Source organism: Physeter macrocephalus, chromosome 17 (genome assembly GCF_002837175.3).
Source record: "Physeter macrocephalus isolate SW-GA chromosome 17, ASM283717v5, whole genome shotgun sequence".
Lineage (NCBI taxonomy): Eukaryota > Metazoa > Chordata > Mammalia > Artiodactyla > Physeteridae > Physeter > Physeter macrocephalus.
Genome location: NC_041230.1, coordinates 43,778,892 through 43,801,147, shown reverse-complemented (window position 1 = coordinate 43,801,147; position 22,256 = coordinate 43,778,892). Strand labels below are relative to the sequence as shown.

The window sequence follows — 22,256 nt, the reverse complement described above, 5'->3', positions numbered from 1 at the left end:
TGTTCCATTGATCTATATTTCTGTTTTTGTGCCAGTACCATACTCTCTTGATTACTGTAGCTTTGTAGTATAGTCTGAAGTCAGGGAGCCTGATTCCTCCAGCTCCGTTTTTCTTTCTCAGGATTGCTTTGGCTATTCAGGGTCTTTTGTGTTTTCATCCAAATTGTGCAATTTTTTGTTCTAGTTCTGTGAAAAATGCCATTGGTAGTTTGATAGGGATTGCATTGAATCTTTAGATTGCTTTGGGCAGTATAGTCATTTTCACAGTGTTGATTCTTCCAGTCCAAGAACATTGTATAACTCTCCATCTGCTTGTATCATCTTTAATTTCTTTCATCAGTGTCTTACAGTTTTCTGCATACAGGTCTTTTTTCTCCTTAGGTAGGTTTATTCCTAGGTCCCAGGGGTACTTTTAACTTGAGTCAGGTTTTTAACATCTTCCTGCTTTATTTTCCCATCTCAAAATAAATATAACAAGTTTCAGCCTATCTCACTGCTTTGGGATGAAGCTTTTTTAAGTAAAAACACCTTGAACTATTAAATCGGTGCTAAAATTAAAAATCGTTTTGAAAATGAGTTGTCCACATCTTCCAAATTCATCTTTGGAGACTCTTTCTCACTCCATTACCAGGAACCTAGAGCATTCAGTTACCTTATTTAAACCTGTTTGCATCTGAAGACCCTTTGCAGTTCCTCTCCAAAGCAGCTATTGATTTGTCCCCTGCAGATGGACGCAGCAGACAGGAGCTGCACAGTGTCTGTGCACTGCAGCAACCACCGCGTCAAGATGCTGGTGAAGTTCCCCGCGCAGTACCCGAACCACGCGGCCCCTTCCTTCCAGTTCATTAACCCCACCACCATCACATCCACTATGAAAGCGAAGCTGCTCAAGGTGGGCATCTGTGTGCACAAGTTCTCCTTGATGTCAGAAGTGGAGAGCACTGCTCATGTGCATCAGTGTCTGAGTCGAGCAGTGAAGTTGAGTGAAAAAAACCAGTCGATAAGATTTGGACGTCATGTGTCCTTCCGCCTAGCAGGGTTAACAACTGTATTCTTTTTGTGTAGAAGACATTGAGCGCTGGTTCTTAATCTCTTTGGGTCATGGACCGCCCCTTCTAAAGTCTAATGAAAACCACACACCCTTCCACAGAAAAATTTGCACAGATTTTGCATATAACTTCAGAAATATTGCATATAAATCATAGGTAATTATGTAATTGCACATAATCTGCTCACAGATCTCATTAAAGCTATGCGTTAATCCAAGGTTAATACAATGCAATTTCATTTATTTGGAAACTGTAGGCAAAATGTATTCTGAAGCTAAAAGATACTTTCTAATCAGAAAAAAATTATGTAAGGTCATTAAAAAAAATCTGTTCCATAAAAGGAGATGTTGTTACTTAGAGTGAGGCTGGCTGGCTGGACAGGTGAGGTGTGTGATAGGACAGCAGTGCCTGAATGGAGGGGTACAGCCTGGCATCTCGTCTTTACCCTGCAGGTTCAGAAACTTGATTTGTCAGTTCACGCAGAGCTAATCAGGTGGAATCCTCATAAAAAAGCCCCATGAGCTGAGATACGTCTTTTTCGGTCTGAGCAGCATCACATGTGAAATAGCAGAAATATCCTGACAGCACCAACTTGACCTGAATGCTGTTCATTTTTTGCCTAGTTTGTGGTATATACACTTGATTGTTCTATCTTCCTGGGGTATGATAGGTAACCAAGAAATTGTTCAAGCTTTGTAAGGGTCTGTGAAATGCTAATTACTCAGATTTTGTGGTACTTGACATTTTGTCCTTGGACTCTGAACATTTCGTTGCCTTGTTTGGACATACAAAAAAGATAGATTTTTCTATTGGTATAAAAATGATTGGATAAGCAAGTGTTTTAAAGGTCTAATTCAGTGCTGTCCAAAGGAAATGTGATGCAGACTACATGTAATTTTCAATTTTCTAGTTGCCATACTAATAAAAAAAAAAGCAGGTAAATTAATTTCAATAATATTTTAATTTAATCTAATATATCCAAAGTATTATCATATCAACATGTAAGCAGTATAAAAATTATTGCGATAACTTACATTCTTTTTTTTTTTTCTTTTTGGTACTAAGTCTTCAACTTTTGGTGTGAATTTTATGCTTACAGCACATTGCAGTCCAGACTAGCCACACTTCATGTGCTTTATAGCCTGGTAATAACTTCCATGTTAGACAGCCCAGGTCCAATTTACATGCCTATCTTCAGTATGTGTATGTCAGTTTATATCGATAGCATGTGCTTTAAAATGTTAAGCTCCATATATATGTATATAAAGTATATTTATGTTATTAAAGTATAGTTGATTTACAATGTTGTGCCCCAATCTCTGCTGTACAGCAAAGTGACTCAGTTATACACGTATATACATTCTTTTTTTAATATTCTTTTCCATTATGGTTTATCCCAGGAGATTGAATATAGTTCCCTGTGCTATATAGTAGGACCTTGTTGTTTATCCATTCTAAAATGAAATAGTTTACATCTACCAACCCCAAGTTCCCAGGCCATCTGTCTCCCTTCCCCCTCACCCTTGGCAACCCCAAGTCTGTTCTCTATGTCTGTGAGTCTGTTTCTGTTTCATAGATAGGTTCATTTGTGCCATATTTTAGATTCCACATATAAGTGATATCATATGGTATTTGTCTTTCTCTTTCTGACTTACTTCAATGAGTATGATAATTTCTAGTTGCATCCATGTTGCTGCAAATGGCATTATTTTGTTCTTTTTTTATGGCTGAGTAGTGTTGCATTGTATGTATGTACCACATCTTCTTTATCAATTTATTTGTCAGTGGACATTTAGGTTGTTTCCATGTTTTGGCTATTGTGAATAGTGCTGCTATGAACATAGGGGTGCATGTATCTTTTTGAATTATAGTTTTTTCCAGGTATATTAGGCTTTATATTTTTAAAGGACCCCCCCCCCAAAAAGGTACATTTTAATTTTCACTAAAGTGAAATCTGTTCCCCCTGACATGTATGTATCACATGGAACAGTTTTCAGTCCAGACTGGAGGATATTACTCTAAGTGATGCTGAGATTTCTCATGGAGGAGGGTGGGGTCGGGGGAGAGCAAAGGAGTAGAATTCACTATAAAGGAAGAATGGTGGTTCTAATCGTGCTCTCTCAGAGCCAGTGCATGTGCCTGCCGTGGCAAAGGAAAGGGCTTCTGGAAGAGGATTCACAAATGAATCTTCTCTCTGAGCCTCTTGGGGAGGGGGAAGGTGGTGTGTTGTGTTGGCAGCCTCAGACACAGCCAAGCTCTGGTGCCCCAGCATCGTTGCTGCTTCTGATGCTTCACACAATAAAAAAGAATCAGGAGAAAGAATGTTGCTCTTCTTGACTGCGTTTTGTGCCTTTTCTAGATCCTGAAAGACACTTCCCTGCAAAAAGTGAAACGCAACCAGAGCTGTTTGGAGCCCTGCCTGCGCCAGCTCGTCTCCTGCCTTGAGTCTTTTGTGGTGGGATCCTTGTTACCAACCTATGCTTTGGGGTTTCATTTCCTTTCCTCCTCCCTAAAATCCTGGGCTCCCTGATCTTGGAATAATGTGTCCTGTTTTGTAATTTGGCTTGAAGACAGATTGTGGGTTTTAGTCCCTTGATTTTAAAATTTCAGAACCAAGAAGACAGCGCTTCCAGCAATCCCTTCGCGCTCCCGAACTCTGTCACGCCGCCCCTACCGACATTTGCCCGGGTGACCACCGCCTATGGGTCCTACCAGGATGCCAATATTCCCTTTCCCAGGACCTCGGGGGCCAGATTCTGTGGGGCAGGTTGGTCTCTTTCAGTTCTCTGATTCTAGATTTCGAGAGAGAGAAGCTAAGAATGTCTGTATAAAAATTTCCATCAGAAAATGTTTCTTTGTTTTTATTTCCTGAGAACTCAAAAGATTTCTGTCATAGTGTTATCTGATGCCGAATTGGCATCTGGGGACACACCCTAAGAATGTTCACCAGATTTACAGACTTAACTTGTTTCATTCTGATGAGTGTGAATTTGAGTCTTAACTCAACCTATTGCAAATACACATAGGAAATATAAAGTACCTGTGAAGACTTTTTCCAAACCACATACATCCCACCTCTCGTGAATCCTGGAGATTCTTATCTTTGTTTTTATTAAGTATGGCTGCCGTTGTGAGCCTGTGTAGCTTAGGATACTATGTCTTATCCTTCAGGTATATTGAGGTAGACAAAAGATTGACCAGTGCTTTCTTAGGATTTCCCACGACCAGCTCATTGACCTTGATGTGCACGTGTGATGTCTCCTCTGACAGGGTACCTGGTGTATTTCACAAGGCCCATGACGATGCACCGAGCAGTGTCTCCGACTGAGCCTACTCCGAGGTGAGTCTGGGAGATTCAGGTGTAAGCTACATTCATGGGCCAGAAGTAGACAGACATCTGGGAATTTGTCTTTGGAAAATTTGTGTTAGTTATCGGTAAACACTCATTATAAGATTTACTCCCGGGCTTCCCTGGTGGCGCAGCGGTTGAGAGTCCGCCTGCTGATGCAGGGGACACGGGTTCGTGCCCCGGTCCGGGAAGATCCCACATGCCGTGGAGCGGCTGGGCCCGTGAGCCGTGGCCGCTGAGCCTGCGCGTCCGGAGCCTGTGGTCCGCAACGGGAGAGGCCACAACAGTGAGAGGCCCGCGTACCACAAAAAAAAAAAAAAAAAAAAAAAAAAAAAAAAAAGATTTACTCCTAAAAGATCATGGTTCATTGAATTTCACCCAAGCTGCCGCGCACCAAAAAAAAAAAAAAAAAAAAAAAAAAAAAAAAAAGATTTACTCCTAAAAGATCATGGTTCATTGAATTTCACCCAAGCTGAGATTTCTACTGTAAAGTTACTACTAGAAGGAGTTGCTTGATAAAAACTGCAAAACAAGGCAAATTCTTTTTTAATGTGCTTTTCCCCTATTGCTAAAGTATTATCTGAACATTAAATAAAACTAGAAAAATAGCAAGAGATAATCTATAGTCCCGTAACACTAATAGGCCACTTCTAACATTACCACACACATGTAGTGTATGTGCAGCCATCACTAGAGTCAATTCTAGAACCTTTCCATTATCCCAGAAAGAAACTTTGAATCCCTTAAGGGTCACCCCAGTCCCTAAGTTCCCCATTCCTCCAGCCCTGGGCAAACAGTGATCTACTTTCTGTCTATAGATTTGTCTATTCTGGACAGTTTATATAAATGAAATTATATGTGTGTTCTTTTGTAACTGACGTCTTTCACTTAGTATATTTTCAAGGATCATACATGTGGTAGCAGGTATCAGTACTTCATTTCTTCTTATTGCCAAATAATATTCCATCACATGTATATACCATGTTTTATTTATTCATACATCAGTCATTGGACATTGGGACTGTTTCCACTTTTTGGCCATTATGAATAATGCTGCTATGAACATTCTGTGCAAATTTTGTATGGATATATATTTTTTCATTTTTCTTGGCTATATACCTAGGAACTGAATGACTGGAACATATTGTAAATTTTTTCCTTAATTAATACACTTTATCTTTTAGAGCAATTTTAGGTTCATAGCGAAATTGAGTGCAGAGTACATATACCCCTGTCCCCACACCTTTACAACCTTCCCCATATTAGTGGTTTTTTAAACTTAAATATTATGCTTAGACTTCTGGTTCTGCAGTGTGATGACCAGGATAACTTGGAAACCCTCCTGCTACAAACACCTGGTTATATTGTATATGATATAATTAGCATACTTAATAATGAATAGCTAAGCTAACAAGAAAGAAAGGACATTGCACCAAGTTCATGAGCAGGTGCTACGGCTGTCCTCAGAGTTTGCCAGTTTCTGCAGTAGCCCACGCAGATGAGAGCTTGACCCTACAGGAAGTGGGAGTTAAATGCCAGAGAACGCCCTACATTACACTAGATTCCTTATTTGAAAGGTTGGACTAGAAAACAATCACCTACTCTTTTTTTTTTTTTTTAATTTATTTTATGTTTTTGGCTGAGTTGGGTCTTTGTTGCTGCATGCAGGCTTTCTCTAGTTGCGGCGAGTGGGGGCTACTCTTCATTGCGGTGCGCGGGCTTCTCACTGCGGTGGCTTCTCTTGTTGTGGAGCACAGGCTCTAGGTGCGCAGGCTTCAGTAGTTGTGGCACAGGGGCTCAGTAGTTGTGGTACATGGGTTCAGTAGTTGTGGCTTGTGGGCTCTAGAGCGCAGGCTCAGTAGTGGTGGTGCACGGGCTTAGTTGCTCCGCGGCATGTGGGATCTTCCCGGAGCAGGGCTCGAACCCGTGTCCCCTGCATTGGCAGGCAGATTCTTAACCACTTCGCCCCCAGGGAAGCCCCCAGTCACCTACTCGTAAAAGGAAACAACAGATATCTGTATCTGGACTTTGGGTCAGCGGGAAAATGTTCCTATTAGAACAGTTTTCATACTAACAGTATTGTATTGAGGTATAATTTAGGGTACACAAATGTGAAGTCTGTACCTTGATGACCAGCACCCAGATCAGGATACAGAGCCTTGTCCTCACTCCCAAAAGTTCCCTGGTCCCTTTACCCAGAGGAAATGATTCTTCTGCTTCCATCATTGAAGTTTAGTTTGCCTGTGCTTGAACTTCATCTAAATAGAATCATCCAGCATGTACTATTTTATGTCTGGCTTATTTTGCTCAAGTTAATGTTTTTGAAATTGATCCACATGGTTGCATGTATCAGTAGTTCCATGGTTTGAAAATAATATAATTTGCTTATTATTATATTCATACTCCAGTTGATGGACATTTGGATTATTTCCAGTTTTTATTTTATTATATGTAGACCTACACATACAAGCCTTTTTAAAAAAATTTCATACAAGTCTTTTTATGGACATGTGTATTAATTTCTCTACCCAAGGAGTAGAATCCCTGGGTCATAGGATACATGCGTGTTTAATTTTATTAGAATTGCCAAAAAGTCTGTCCCCAGTGGTTATGCCGTGTTATACTCTTCCAGCAATGTTTCAGAGTTCTGGCTGCTCCACATCCTCTCCAAAACTTGGTGTTTTTAGTCTTTTCAGCTTTAGCCATTGTGGTGGGTGTGTAGTATTATCTCATTGTGCTTTAATTTGTGCTTCCATGGTGATGACTAATGATGGTGAACAGCTTTTGTGTGCTAATTGACCACTTGGATATCTTCTTTTGTGATTTGCCTGTTCTAGTATTTTGTCCAGTTTTTTTTAGACTGTGTTTCTTATTATCTGCTTGTGGTAGTTCTTTATCAATTCTTATTGCAAATCCTTTGCTGGGTGTATGTATTGATTTTCTCCTAATCTATGGCTTATCTTTCTCCCTCTTTAATGATTTTCAATTTTCAGCAGTTTTTAATTTTGATGCAGTTCAGTTTATCACTTTTTAAGTGTTAGGATTAGTGCTTCTGTGTCCTGTCTAAAAAAAATCTCTGCCTATCCCAAGATCATGAAAATATTCTGTGTTTTCTCTTAAAAATTTATAGTTGTAAATTCCTTATCTAAGGTCTGTAATTAATCTCAAAGTAATTTTTTTGTATGATGTGAGGTAGGGGTCAAAGTGTTTTTTTCAGTAGAGATATATAGTTGTTATATATATAGCACCATTTATGGAAAAGATTTTGCTCTTGTTGAATTTGCATTGATACCTTTGTTGAAAATCAATTGACCGTATGTTTTGGTTCTATTTCTGGACTCTATTTTTTTCTTTGGTTTATTGGTCTTTCCTTATGCCATCACTACACTGTTAATGTAGGTTTATATAGTAAGTCTTCAAATCTGGTAATGTTAAGTCCTCTAACTTTATTATTCTCATTCAGGATTCTATTGGCTACTCTAGATCTTTTGCATTTTTGTAAAAATAGAAATCAGCTTACTGGTTCCTACGGAAAAAAGCCTGCTCATATTTTGATTGGAATTGTGTTGATTCTATAGATCAACTTGGAGAAAATTGACACCTTAACAATCTGGAATCTTCTAGTCTATTAACACGGTGTATTTCTCTATTGTTTTGAGTCTTTAATTTCTCTCAGCAATATTTTGTATTTTCCATGCACATTTTTTCTTTAAATGTGTTCCTAGGTATTGCATGTGTTTTGATGCTATCGTAAATGCAATTTTATTATTTTCCAAATGTTTGTTTTTAATATATAGAAATACAGTAGATTATTGTAGATTGACCTTGTATCTAAATTCACTTACTAGTTTAAGTAATTTATAGACTCCTTTGAATTTTCTATGTATATAGTCATAGAAACAGTCTCCGCTTCTGCAGATAAAGCATTTTTCAGTTCTAAAAGTGCTCTTTGATTCCTTTTTGGAGTTTCCATTTTTTCCCCATTTTATCCATCTTTTTCTCCTGATTTCATCAAGCGCTAAGAATGGCATCACTTAGAACTATGGAAAGATCCAAGCCCGTACGGTTAATCATGCCTTTTCAACCACAGATCGCTGTCAGCTTTGTCTGCCTATCATACTGGCTTGATTGCGCCCATGAAGATCCGCACAGAGGCCCCTGGGAACCTCCGTTTGTACAGCGGGAGCCCCACACGCAGCGAGAAGGAGCAGGTCTCCATCAGCTCCTTCTACTACAAGGAGCGGGTAAGCGTCCGATCCACGGCCTTTGATTCTTATCCCTTCCCCGATTCTTGTCCCCGGCCTCCCTGCCTGCCATGCACAGCAGCTAAATTAGTGATCCCCCTGTGGTCTTTCCCTTTCATAGTTTGTGTGTTAGAGAAAGACCGTTGCTTTGTTCCTTCCGATTAGTTTTTAACTACTGTAAATTGTATAGGAGGGGGAGGGGTGGTTGGGTGTTATAATCCGTACTCTTCCCTCCCCTGTAACCCTGTCCTGTGATCCCCATACATGAAGTCCATTCCCATCCTCTCAGGTAGAATCACGTAGCTTCAGGTCTTCCTGGGTATTCTGATGTTTGTCAGCAAATTAAGGGATGCTTCAGAAGGCTTGGGATCCTGATACATTTGGAACTTCATAGTTGTGGGAAGTTTTCAAGTTGACCTCTAAGAGATTTTATACTTTTACTAAGTCTGCACCAAAGTACCCATTTGAATGGACCGGTTTATACAAGAATCGCCTGAAACTGTCCTTCTGTTCCTGGGTTCTTAAGGAACTCATCGTCCCTACAGTAGCTATTAAGCTGTCAGAAGCCTTTGGTGACGACAGTGTAGAGAATATCGGCAGAGCGTGGGAATGATTCTGAGAACTTTCTGTGTTATCAGGTTGAGTCTGGCTTAAACTGTCTTTTAACTGACATGATGTATTAACTGGTTACCACTGAGCTACTCACAAACTCAGTCCTTAGGAATTCTTTGTTGCTCTCTCCCGCTAATTGAGAAATGATGGATTGACTATAATTAAAATGTGGTTTTTTGTTAAAAATTGAGTTATTTAAAATAAAACCCCAATTTCCAGCAAGTGTTAGAGGTGTCTTCACTTTGATTGCAGTGTAGTGTCTAACCTTCCTGGTTTGCATGATGTTGCCTGTCGCTGACTTTGTCAGGTCTTAGGGTTGTATGTGACAAATGGGTGGCAGGAACTGATGCTTGAGACACGCCCAGTCTTCGGCAAAACCTTCAGTCAAATAGGGAAAATGATTTTTTTGTTGCCTTTCTGGCCAGCTCCATAGTCCCTTTCTTTGCATCTCTGACGGAGTTCTCCACCCCACTGCTGCCTCCCCCCACCCCACCCTGTCCTGCACCTGTTACAGAACTTATTAGAACACTTTTATCTTCCCAAGTCCTTTACATTCAAAAAAAATTTTTTTTTCTTTTTCTGCAAGCTAGCGGTTAACTGGTGAGAAGCTTTGATAAACTGGTTGGAACTAAGGCATTTTATTATTGATGTAGTAGCTAAACAAACTCAAGGTTGAATAAATGTGGGAATTTTCTTTAGCACCAGGGCCAGGTTGAGGAGACCTTCTAGTCAAAGAGGCAGTTCTGAATTCCCCTTTGCATAATGTCCCGTGCTTCTCGAGCTTGGGTTCAGATTGCGCAGCATAGCTGGCACTTGCATTTTTGACCCTGGGATAGTGTGTAAAGGTCGTGTTTCATCAAAATAACTCCAGTTCCAAGAAGGAGCCTCTCCTGATGTAGAAGCATTTGTAAGGCCTACATTTATATTTTTGATGGTCTGGACTCTCTTTTACGACAAACACACTGTAATCATGAAGAGGGAACAAAGGCACATAGGTAATTAGCTCTTATCAGACAGGATCTGCTTGGGTGTGGAGGAAGGATTGTGATATTTCACTTTGGGGTGATTCCCAGTGTGCTGCTTCTCCCCAGAACACGGGCCATTGTAGTCACCTAGAATGACATAGTAAGTGGTCTCTGAATTGTATTTCAGACAGTGAGCGAATAAAATGGGGGGAGGTAGCTTTATTATAATTTCATATGAAACTTTTGTATTGATGTATAGCATATGTACAGAAAAGTTCACAAATCATAGGTATATAATTCAGTCAATTAGCAATCACAGGAAATAGACCGTTCCAAGAACCCTAGAAACCCTGGGGGAGGGAGGCACATTTTAATGTATGACACATAGTAATTATTAGGTTAAATCATATGAAACTGCTGATATTTGAGCATTTTTGACCTTAAGAAAAAGTTTCCTGTGGTTCAGCCTAGTAAGAAGTTAAAATCAGTTATTAATAACTGGTCAGTCAATTATTTTGTGATGAATCTAAAATAAACTTGTAAACTCTCCTTGAAGCTTGTTCATGTCCATCCTATTTACATACGGCATGGGGAAGGAATTACAGGAGTGAAATATGGCCATCTTATCTTCCTCACAGAGGACGATAACAGTTTTATCCCTCGAGAAGTATTTTCTGATTCTTGGGTGTCTAGTTTCAAATGTCAAATAATATCACTTTTATTACTTTTGTCCTGGAAACGATTCCAGTGTACTCAATTTCTCTGTGCTTAAAGTCTTCATTTTCAGCCCAAATTTTATCTCCTGCATACTTTTATTCTTGTTTAGCTCTCTGCCCCTGAGAGCTTTAAACGAGTAAGAAGAAAGGAAAAGAATATAACTGCATTAAAGTATAACAATGAAAGAATTATAGAGTATTTTGGAGATTGCAGAAATATCTTCCTAGAGCCATTGGGGACTGATACTCATTTCTCTTGTTTTTGTGTTTTTAACCTGCCCTACTTAGGTCATCTTGTTATATTACCCAAAGGTTCTCCAGATGGAATTCCAGTGTTTGCTCTTAAAATTTTTTTAAATGTGAGAGATGTAAAAATAAATAAATAAAACCATTAAATTTCGTGAGAAGTTAGAAAGCACAGGGAGATGCTAACATTCGTTTGGTAACTGGACCATCTGTTAATAGCTGATGAAATATTGTTTATTCTTAGGGTAAATCAGAACGCCCAGGACTTAAGATAAACATCAGGCATTGCCCTGTAAACATTTAAAAAATTTTGCAGCCTCCCACATTCACTTCAGTTGACATCACTAAAATAGCTTTAATGTAAATAACTGAGGAGGTCTTGAAGTTAATAGAGTCATTTCTGATTTCCCGAAACAGTGTTGTATGCTCCCAGTTTCATTCACACCGATGCTCCCGTGGTTAGCAAGAGCCCTGGGGAGCACCTCCCTTAAGTTCTCTCCGGCTCTCACTTCCTCGTGGCACCACTCTGAGGATGGTCCTGCAGTCCCAAGGTCAAGACTTCAGCTTCCCTGGCGCCCCCCAGGCCACACACCAAAAACAATTCGGTGTTGAATCTCTTGAGGAACTTCTTCCTTTTTAGGAATGAGAAGCTTCTCGCACATCCATATGCTTTTGAAGGGAAGCAGAGTTCTCCACCTGCTTCCTTTTTTTTGGCCGCGCTGGCCTGTGTGGGTCTTAGCGCAGCACGTGGGATCCTAAGGGATGGAACCCGCATCCCCTGCATTGGAAGCGTGGAGTCTTAACCTCTGGACCGCCAGGGAAGTCCCTTCACCTGTTTCTTACGATCTTAATTCTTGTAAGAGAGCCACAAATCTCCGTCGTAGTTCCTCTGTCAGAGCTGTGTGGATATCAGCCTCCTGATACCTTGAAATGTGTTTTGGACTAAAGGACAATGACATTGAAGCTGTGTATGGAGTGTGATGGGTTGGGAGGGGGGTGAGGGAATCTAAATACTGCTGTGCTGAGTTTCAGATTTTTCAGTCATTCCCATCCCAATTTTGCAGTATTTTATGGTACCTTTGAATCCATCGGATGTGTGGGAAGCTTTCATTTTATTCTATATTTTTTCCCTTTTAATTTTCTTGGTGTTTTTCTTCCCTCCTCATGGGTGTAACGTTTTCACGCACAGATGTCTCCTCGCTCTGCCCGGCGACGTTGGTCCATACAAGCAATTAACGACTTCCCGGTACTGTGCGCTGTGCAAATGCTCTCCTTAACTAATCCTGTCTCTGCCCAAAGGCCCAAGAATAAAATGCCACCTGCCTGGCTTTGAGGAACCTGAAATGACAGGCTGGCTGGTTTTCAGGACCAGCATAATCAATTTCTCACTCTTGGGAGTCAGGCACCAAGGACTGCCTCCTGGTTCTATCAGTTTCAAATGGGTGAATACTGATATCATTAAGGATTGTGAATGGACTTCTTTGAAAATGAAGCTGAATGCTGGATTTCTTGGAAAGAACCCCAGTGATAAGCCTTTAGCTCACCTGATTTCACTTGGAGTATTTGTATAATTTCATAGAGCTTTCAAAAGCCTACCTTTGGCATGGCGGGGCAGCAGAGGAAGATATAAGGGGCTTCTACCATTTTGTCTCCGTTTTCATCGTCTTGCTCGAGTTCAAAGAGGGAAGTGCCCACCTGCTTCATTGGCATGACACCGAAGCTAGATTTTAATCCTTTGGGAGTTTCCTGGAACAAATTTTTTCCTTGCCATCAGTATTTTGCATTGACAATAAAACCTCTGCAATGGACATCTTCTCTTCCTTTTCTCTTGCTTACTCTCTCCTCTTCTGTCTTCCTCTCCCACCCCCTTTGTGTTTCAGTCGTGCCATGGTGACCTCAGGCTGTGCAAGGCAGCTTTGAGGCTTTTGTGTAAGTTTCATTTGGTGTAAAAAAAAAAAAAAAAAAAAAAATTAGGGGCATAGTCCTATAGCCTTTTCGTATAAAAAATGGTTGAAATCAGGAACCTTGATTAGCAAGTTCCACTGCTGCCCAGCAACCTGGAGGTGGAGCTGCCTCCACGGCCATCTTTCCTCAGAAAGCCTGTCCTACCAACCCAACTGCTGCGTTTCCACTGATTTTTCCAGAAGTGCCTGCTCCTGCTGCTATTTAAAGAGGAACTCATTTTGACTCACTGCCCACTCTGCTGATGGTTATGCATTGTCGACGGGGTTGCTGCGAAGCAGTTGGTGGCTTATTCTTGGGCTGTTTTTACATTTAACCCATTAATTGGCATCGATGTTGCCTCCGATTGTAGCAGTAACACTGGTGGTTCAGTCGCAAGCTGGCTATTGGTTGTCATTCAGTGCTCTCTGCACCAGTGCCTCCCCACCCCGATCCTCCCCGTCCTGTTTCCTGTAATTCCATGAACACCTTCTTGGTCTGTTCAGAGGAGCATCCCAGTCTCATCGTGTGATAACTTGTCTGTCTTGCTTTGTCTCTCCTCCCTCGATCCCTGCTCATGGAATCTGTGGGGAAGGGGTGTTTTCTATCGATGGGGCATTGAGATGACCTAAGAGAAGTGCAGAGTCCTTCACCTCCCAGAGGTACCGATTTTACTGCACAGAAACGTATCCACATTTAAGCCCGTCACAGTGGGACTGGAGCAATGCAGGAGGTTTTAGGGGGCTTTGGGGCCCCTGTGCCCTTTTCTCACCAGGAAAGGTCAGCCACACCTCATCCCGGGGTGTCATTGTTGTCGTCACCTGGCAGGTGCTCAGACTAGAGAGGTTATTCTAAAATCTCCAGCAAGATACTAAGGCAAAGAAATCTTGGGAAGGTGTGGATGAGGTATTAGAGGAAACACTCCATGCTTCTTAGGGAGCACCTGGGTCCTAGGCCCTGACACCTGATTTGAGATCTACCACATCTTTGTTTAGGCAGCCTTGTTGGATTTGAATCCCCAGAATAATTTGCCATGAGACAGGTTTACTGAGTGACCTCCATAGCCTGAAGGGGAGATAGTTCATATTTTAAAACCATCAACCTCCAAGTTTGAAAAAAAAATATTTTGTGACCCCCCCCCCTTAAAGATTTTTTATAATGTTTTATAGTTATTCCTTGCTGGATTAAATGAACAAAAACAGCTGTCCCTTAATTGCTTTCACACTTTGATTCTTGGTGGCAGCTATCATTAGGGTGATCCTGTGTTAGGGAATCTCCTTCTACTGTAGGCTCAAAGGCAGCTTATCGAGGTCCATAAAGCACCACCTGTACATCAGTACAGATCAAACAGAGAAGCACCTGGAAGCCTGGTGTCTCAAGAAGCTGACAAAGAAGTCCCAGCAAATACAGACAGTGATTTCTGTAATTCTGTGGAGGGTAGTTGCAGAAAGCTGCCCGGAGCACTACCTTTACATTTTCATCAAGGGCTTATTGATGACTCACGTGGGCCCGTTTCTGCCAATCTCTGTCACCCAAGACTGCAAATGGGAGAAGAGCCCTGAGACGTCTCTTTGGACCCTGAGTTTTCTTTTCTCTGAATGTGTCGAATCCTAACAAATCCAAAAAGGAAATTAAACGGCGCGAGGTTCAGGCTCATGAGCCCGGCCTGAAACACAGCACCTTGGTCTGAGCCTGGCGCGTTAAGCCGTGTAGCCGCAGGAGCTGCTTGCCTCTGCCTGTCATCAGCGCGTTGCTCTGGCTCAGCAGTGCTTGGCAGAGAAGTGACTTTAGAAGTGAGTAATTGTAGACAGTGGTGTGTTGGACAGCCCTCACTGGAATCAGATGTTGACCTCCGTATATGCAGAAATGGATCTGTTTTTATATGGATCAAACTATTTACATATTAACAGGTAGCTTAGTCAGGACTTAATTCCCCCCCCCCCTTTTTAATCTAAAATCATACTCTTAAAAGCAGGTTAACAAGTATGGGCTTAGCAGCCTGAGAACCTGTGTTCAAAGCTCTGCTCTTAGGAGTGTGGCCTTGAGTAAGCTCACATCCTCATTGGTGAAGTCCAGGGCGTCTCTCATTTCCCAAATACAGGCTCCTCTCTGGCCATTGTAGGGAAGCTCTGGGGAAATAGGATAATTGCTGGTGATCTTCTTTCACATCCATTACCCAGGTCCCTCTGCTCAGGTATTTTTGACTCTCTGAAAATGATCCTTTTTAGAAATATTTCAAGTCTGCTAGGAAAAACATTCTGACATGAGCTAGTCTGTTTGCAAATGAACCACTTTGGGCACATGGGCCTTAATATTATGCTTTCATTGGGTTTGCTTAAAAAGTCAGGCGATTGTGGATGTTTCCAGTGTGGTCTGAAAGCTGTAGACCCCATCCCTCACGAGGCCTCCATTGGTTTCCACTGTTCAGTTCAACGGATCTGTCGTGAATTGCTCAATTGTTGAAGGGCTTCTTCTTTTCTCTTTGTAATAAGGAGCCAGAGTTAGTGTCTGGAACTGTTTTAGAAGCCTTTCAAGCAACCTGGAAGACCCAATTAGATGGATCCTATTTGATTCCAGGTGGAATCTTTTGAATGTAGATCTTTTCTTTCTGCCTTTAAAACAAAAATCCAGTACCCTAAATCTCACTGGAGATGACGAATTATGTGGGGCCTTGTGGATATGTCATTTCCCGGGATTTTTAAACTCCCAGAAGTCTGGATGAAAGTCACAGTGAAGTGAGTTTATGGACTTATGCCCTCCGTGCTCTAGTTAGCCATGTTGTGCTGTCCTGTCACTGCAGGGTTGGTGTATGCTGAGTTACTCTCTGTAGAAGCGGCCCTAGTGCTCAGGGCACGTGTGACAGCACAGTCGAATGTCGATAAACGCTGCCTGGCTCCAGCCCATCCTGACAGGCCGCTTTTCTTGTTAGCACACTCGCCCCTTACTTGCACCCACATCACAGTTCTTCTTTAGAAAATAACCAAGGCCAGCAGAGAATTGAAGGGCTACTAGCCCCCAAGAATAGATGTAGTTTCCTCTTGTGTTGCAGAATAATGACTTGTGTATGGATACATAGTAACTGAACTGCTTCTAAGACCAAATAGGTTAAGGTTCCAAATTGATAGCATATGTATTTACAAGCGATGATGAACAATTCAAATACTTCAGCTAAACATCTACATTTACCTGCCATGCACTGAGTCCGGGTGTCCTGGGTTTAGCAGGTTCCATGCCGCTTACTAATCCTATAGGAAGTTACGTGCGTTGGACAACTTTGGGGGTTAGATGGGACGTGAACGGTCAGAAATGCCTGGATATAGACCACGACTGGTTTATGGAAGAGTGATTGTATCAGAATCACTGGTGGAAAACGAATCTATCTATGAACCATCTAAATAATAATATACTCTACATGCCCGAGAGTTTATGGACATTTATAATAAATACAGATTTTTAAATTGCACTTTTTCAGCTGACACTTTGCAGTCTCCCCTTTTCATTGTCCCCTGATTAACCTTGTGAGATTGGAACCACAGAGCTTATCATGAGCCCAGAGTTAACCAGTGAGCAAAGAGAGAGTGACACAAGCCTGAATTCACCGCAAAAAGGGAACGTGCCTGGGGTTGCATTGAGCCAGGGCATGTGTTAATAAGACGCATAAGACTTGGTTTTCTGACTCCACATTACAGGGCCCTTTCACTGGCTCCTTTTGCCTCCTTTGTTAATAAATATGTCACTTCCCTCCTGAGTTGAATCACTTTGGTGACCCCCTTTCTACCTTCTGGCAATAAAATAAAATAGAATATTGCTCCCTTGGCTGGTCGTCATTGTGAAGATACCAGATGGGGCTACACTCTCATAATTCTCATTTTCCAGGACGTCTCTCATTTCCCACATACAGGCTCCTCTGTAGCCATTTGTAGGGAAGGCTCTGGGGAAATAGGATAATTGCTTATGATCTTCCACATCCATTACCCAGGTCCCTCTGCTCAGGTATTTTTGACATTCTAAATGATCACTTTTAGAAATAATTCAAATCTGCTAGGGAAGACAGGGTAGTTTTTCTTGAGCTGCTCAGTTCCTGTGTCTGCCTCCGGTAGATGAAAGTTTGCAGATCCCCACACTGCTGTGTCTGAATTAAATTTCAACAAATCCAATTTAAATTGTCTGAAAAGGAAAGAAAAAAAAAAAAACACAAAAAAAAACTTTGATTAGTTTCAAGCAAGGATTTTGAACCTAGGGCTGAACCCAACCTTAAAAGTTGCTCTTCTCCCACATTTTTGTGGTCTTTACTAACTTATTTACTTGCTGTTCTTTCTTTTTTAAATTCTGGCTTCAAGGTGTTTTTGAGCACCTGCAGAATGTATATAGCACTGCAGTAGGTGCCTATTTTCCTCTTAGGATTCTGGGCCATGAGCTCAATGCCCTTTGTCATCCTTTTATTTTCTACAGATGCTGATTCATATAATTGTGGGCATGATGTGACGCAAGGTCTCTGCAAATTACCAATGACCCAACTGTGGTGTGCTCTGCAAATGTAGGTTTCCATTCATCGAAGGCCCCATTAGTTATATCTTGTCATTTCCCCCAGAAATCGAGGAGATGGAAAAGTAAGCGTGAGGGATCGGACTCTGGGAATCGACCCATCAAGGCTGCTGGGAAAGTGATCATTCAGGATATTGCCTGCCTTCTTCCTGTTCACAAATCGTTGGGAGAACTATACATGTAAGTTCAGAATTTCAACTATGCTGTGCTTCCCACTTGGACATGAATATCAAAGTTGTTTATTTTATCTTATTTTATTTTTTTTGGCCGTGCCTTGCAGGATCTCAGTTCCCTGACGAGGGATTGAACCCAGGCAGTTGAAAGCCTGGAATCCTAATCACTAGGCCACCGGGGAACTCCCTGTTTATTTTATTTTTTGAGATACTGGAATCCTTTTTAGGAGAGGCCCAGTGCATTAGCTTTCTTCTGCTGCATAGCACATTACCACAGACCTAGCATTTAAACAACACACATTTATTATCTCAAAGTTTCTCTGGGTCAGGAGTCTGGGCATGGCTTACCTGGGTCCTTGCTCTGGTCTCCCCAGGCTGAAATTACGAAGTCAGCCGGGTGGTGGTCTTAACCAATGCTCAGGGTCCTCTTCCAAACTCATTCAGGTTGTTAGCAGAATTCAGTTCCTTGCAGCCGGAGAACTCAGGGAATTTCATCTTCTCCAAGACCAGCAGGAGTGTCTCACTGATGCTTCACTGTCTTTCTAAGGTCTCATCTGATTAGGTCAGGCCCACCCAGGAGAATCTCCCTTTTGACAATTACAGGAGTGATATGTCATCAATATTGACTGGTCTTGACCCCGTTTAAAGGGAGGGTTTATACAAGGCATGTACAGCAGGGGCTAGCAATCTTGGGCACAGTCTCAGAATTCTGCCTCCTGTACTTAATGTGTAAAACAGTTTAAAAACAGAGCTACTTTGGTTGAAAGGAGCTGGGAGGTGGGTGACAGGCACACAGAAGCTGCTGACCTGTGGTTCCCCTTCTTCCTGAACTTGAACACATAATAAAAAATATGTATTTTGTTGTTTATGTACAGCACATTACTCCTTGTTAGAAACTACAGTCAGCATTATACATATCTAAATCAATTTTTATTCAACCCTTAAACCTGGGGAACTCCCCAGAAAAGCTAGCTGGCAAATTGTTCTTTGAATCTGGCCTCCTTTCCTGACTTCAAAGAGGTAAGCAATTTCACCTTCCCCAGGCCTGAACTCACGGTGTAACATCAGCTGTAGGTAAGCTTTTTCTCCATGTTACGTAGAAAGGGAGCTTAAGGCCAATACGAATAAAACATTTTGAGTGACAACCAAAGAGGCAGTTTTTAGTTTATTTGTTAAACCAGGAGTAATTGATTTAGAAGTCAACGGGAAAGAAACTTTTTAATTCTTCTTAAATTTCAGATTGAATGTGAATGATATTCAAGAAACGTGTCAGAAGAACGCCACTTCTGCCTTGCTTGTTGGAAGGAAGGATCTCGTCCAGGTATTTTCCATTCCTTTTGTTGGAGATCTGGATTTTTCTCTTGGAGCAGGTTCTTTTCACTTTATGGTTGTGGTTTAGTGACATTTCAAGGTGTACCTCCTATTTTGTAATTTCTTTCCCATTTTCTTTGCCAAACTGTAGGGCTAGAGCAGCTTTTTAAATCCCTTGGATGTTTTTCTTATTAGTGCTTAGTTGAGGAGGTCCTAAAGCATTTACTAAGGGTTTTTATAACATCTCTTTTCTATTCTAGGGCAGGGTGATTGTTAATACGTAAATTTGGATGTCTTTATCTTTGCCATTTACACCCTCAGTTCTGTTTTGTTTGTTTTTTACTTTTAAAAATGCTTCATTTCATAAAAAGGTTTACCAAGGCATTTCTTAAGATAAAGACATGTTCAGTTTTAAAACAAGGTGTAATATTACAAGAATTAAAATTTCCTTCATCTTTGCGGAAACACATCAGTGCTTAAGCAAGTTGCTCCTATATTGGTGAGGTTTTTTGGTTTTTATTTATTTATTTATTTTTGTTTGGCCGTGCCACGCGACTTGCGGGATCTTAGTTCCCTGACCAGGGATCGAACCTGGGCCCTCGGCAGTGAAAGTGCAGAGTCCCAACCACTGGACCACCAGGGAATTCCTGGTGTGTGTGTTTTTTTTTTAACTGTTTTATTGAGATTGTAGTCCATAGACCATGCAATTTACACATTGAAGATGTACCATTCGGTGGCTTTTAGTATATTCACAGCATTTTGCAATCATCCCCATAAGCAATTTTGGAACATTTCCTTTACCCTGTAAAGGCACCCCACATCCCTTACTTGTCACTGCTCAAGCCCCTCTTCCCCCATCCAGCCCTCGCCAACCACTAATCTATGTTCTGTCTCTATTGCATCTTTTATTCTTTAGTGTGAGGATTAGATTGAGCAATGGAAACTATGAGCTGCTGTCCTACCTGCTCAGTTTTCTCCTTGTAACTCTCCAAATGACCCAGAGCTAAGGCCTCCCCTTGATTTTTATCTGATTGAAAAATCCCTAAGATTTCCTTTTGTCTCCAAGTCTCTGCTGAAAACCCTTTTAAGTAAAACTTAGAGTCATGGATTTAATCTGTTTCTCTGAGGACCCAGCCACCTAAAATTCTGCAAACACTAAGAAGGCAAAACAAAGTAGTGGAAATAGTGGGGAATTTCTAACAGAAGGCGTCAGCCCGACTCCGCTCCCTAGTGGTGTAACACTAGGCCAAGTACTTCCGACTCTCTCAGCCTCTGTATATTTGTCAAATGAGACCCACAAGAATAATTTCCGCATAAGGTTGATGAGAAGATTGGTTCACGTTCTGAAGAAACATTCTCTGAGGAAAAATTACTTCCTAAAGTGTTTTTTTTTTCTTTTTCTTTTAAGTTTTTAGGACTTTTATGGCAGGGTTGATTTGGAAGTTCAGGCTAGTCTGAGTAAAGTGGAACGACCCTTCCCTGGGGTTCAGACATACCTGGGTTTACAACTGGGCTCTGTCCCTTTCATGTTGTGTGATCCTAGGCAGCTACCTACTCATTCTGAGCTTCAGTTTCCTCAACTATAAAATAGGAACAATACTTCTAAGGTCCTAATGAGAACTAAATAAGGTAATATGCATACAATTTCCATACCTGTATCTGGTAGATGTAAATACCCAGTATGTGGCAAATTATTGCTGCTCTTCTTGCAATTGCAGTCATCATTGTGGTGTGGTCTTCCTTAACGGACTGGAAATGACATCAGTGCAAATGCTTGGAGAATTTTTTGTTGTTGTTCTTTTTGCACATATTGAAGGCGATGTGTCTACTGTTTTGCAAAGAGTTACAGGAATAAACCTGTCAGCTATTTCTGTTGAAGGCACTTAGGAAACGTGTATTACAAGTGAGGAAGTAATGGGCCCAAGTTGTCAGCCAGGGTAGTAATCATCCTTTCCTATCCCAGAAACCTATGAACTTCTTCCAGCAACCATCCAGGTGGTCCACTGATCACAGAAATGAATGTTTTTCTTTTGAACCAATACTCGTGGGGGTTATTTAAGTATACTGGAGCCACACGATTTAATTGATTTTTTTTAACATATCTGATGTGTTTCTATACCTATTTTTCAGTATTTTTATTTGCTTATTCTTTTTTCTTCTATTTTAAACTCCTTGATTCAAAGTCTGTATCTTCTTCCTTTCGGGTTTTTCTCAGAGTCTAGTAGTGTTTTCCAGTTGGTGGGCGTACAGTGATGTATTGCTAGTAAGAAAGATTTTCCAAAAATAGTATTCCATTAAAAAAATATATTTATTTATTTGACTGCGCCGGGTCTTAGTTGCGGCGTGTGGGATCTTTTAGTAGCAGCATGCGGGCTTCTTAGTTGCAGCATGTGGGCTCTTAGTTGTGGCACGCATGTGGGATCTAGTTCCCTGACCAGGGATCGAACCTGGGCCCCCTGCATTAGGAACGCAGAGTCTTAACCGCTGGACCACCAGGGAAGTCCCCAGTATTCCATTTTTAAAGGTATAGAGGGGAGGGGACTCTGTTGATGGTGTGATGTGTTTATATTTAGCGTGTGCTAAATCTTGGATTTAATAGACACTTCATGGACATTAGTTCCTGCTTGAGGACTCCAAGCCCCGTGAGGTTTCAAGTTTGGGAATATTCCTCAGATTTGATGTCAACAGAAAGAAAGCCGAGTCTATTTTTTCTTGGCCTATTTTTCTGTAACTTCAGAGAGTATACTGAAACTTTTGGAATGGAAGGTTTTTCATTATTTGGGCAAAGGACAGTCTTAAGTGTGATACCGAATGCATTTTTCTCTCCCTGCCAGTTCACTAATGAAGCAGCAGAAAAAGTCACGTGAGTCAGTGGTTAAATAGACCATCCAGGGAAGTTGTTGCATGGTGTCATTTCTCTGTCGTCTGCTTCATAAAAGTTTTTAAGGCTAGTGTTTCTCAAATGTGCATAAAAGTCCCCCGAGAATCTTGCTAAAATGCAAATTCTGCTTCAGTAGGTCTGGAGTGGGGTGTCAGACTCTGCATTTCAGTAAGCTCCCAGCTTTGGCCGCCCCCAGAGTAGCAAGGCTTTAGGCTGTGTGTGGA

General features: G+C 41.3%; 1 protein-coding gene and 2 non-coding genes across 12 annotated transcripts in view; 1 reads left to right on the top strand and 2 right to left on the bottom strand.

Moving 5' to 3' along the window:
* Window positions 1-22,256, top strand: part of WDR59 (WD repeat domain 59) — an 87,455-nt gene that overhangs the window by 50,225 nt on the left and 14,974 nt on the right. For 6 of the 10 annotated variants that reach the window (XM_028477670.2, XM_028477669.2, XM_055078948.1 and 3 more), the window contains 8 exons: window positions 728-892; window positions 3,409-3,504; window positions 3,660-3,816; window positions 4,320-4,389; window positions 8,489-8,642; window positions 12,371-12,427; window positions 17,714-17,847; window positions 19,080-19,161. In XM_028477670.2, the coding sequence (XP_028333471.1) occupies window positions 728-892; window positions 3,409-3,504; window positions 3,660-3,816; window positions 4,320-4,389; window positions 8,489-8,642; window positions 12,371-12,427; window positions 17,714-17,847; window positions 19,080-19,161 (915 nt within the window). The remainder of the gene's footprint in view (window positions 1-727; window positions 893-3,408; window positions 3,505-3,659; window positions 3,817-4,319; window positions 4,390-8,488; window positions 8,643-12,370; window positions 12,428-17,713; window positions 17,848-19,079; window positions 19,162-22,256) is intronic. The other 4 variants (XM_007102264.3, XM_055078950.1, XM_055078949.1 and 1 more) reach the window with 2 other exon arrangements.
* TRNAE-UUC (transfer RNA glutamic acid (anticodon UUC)) lies at window positions 19,722-19,794 on the bottom strand. Its single transcript has one exon. It is a non-coding gene; the product is annotated as a tRNA-Glu (tRNA).
* On the bottom strand, window positions 21,578-21,650 carry TRNAR-CCU (transfer RNA arginine (anticodon CCU)). Its single transcript has one exon. It is a non-coding gene; the product is annotated as a tRNA-Arg (tRNA).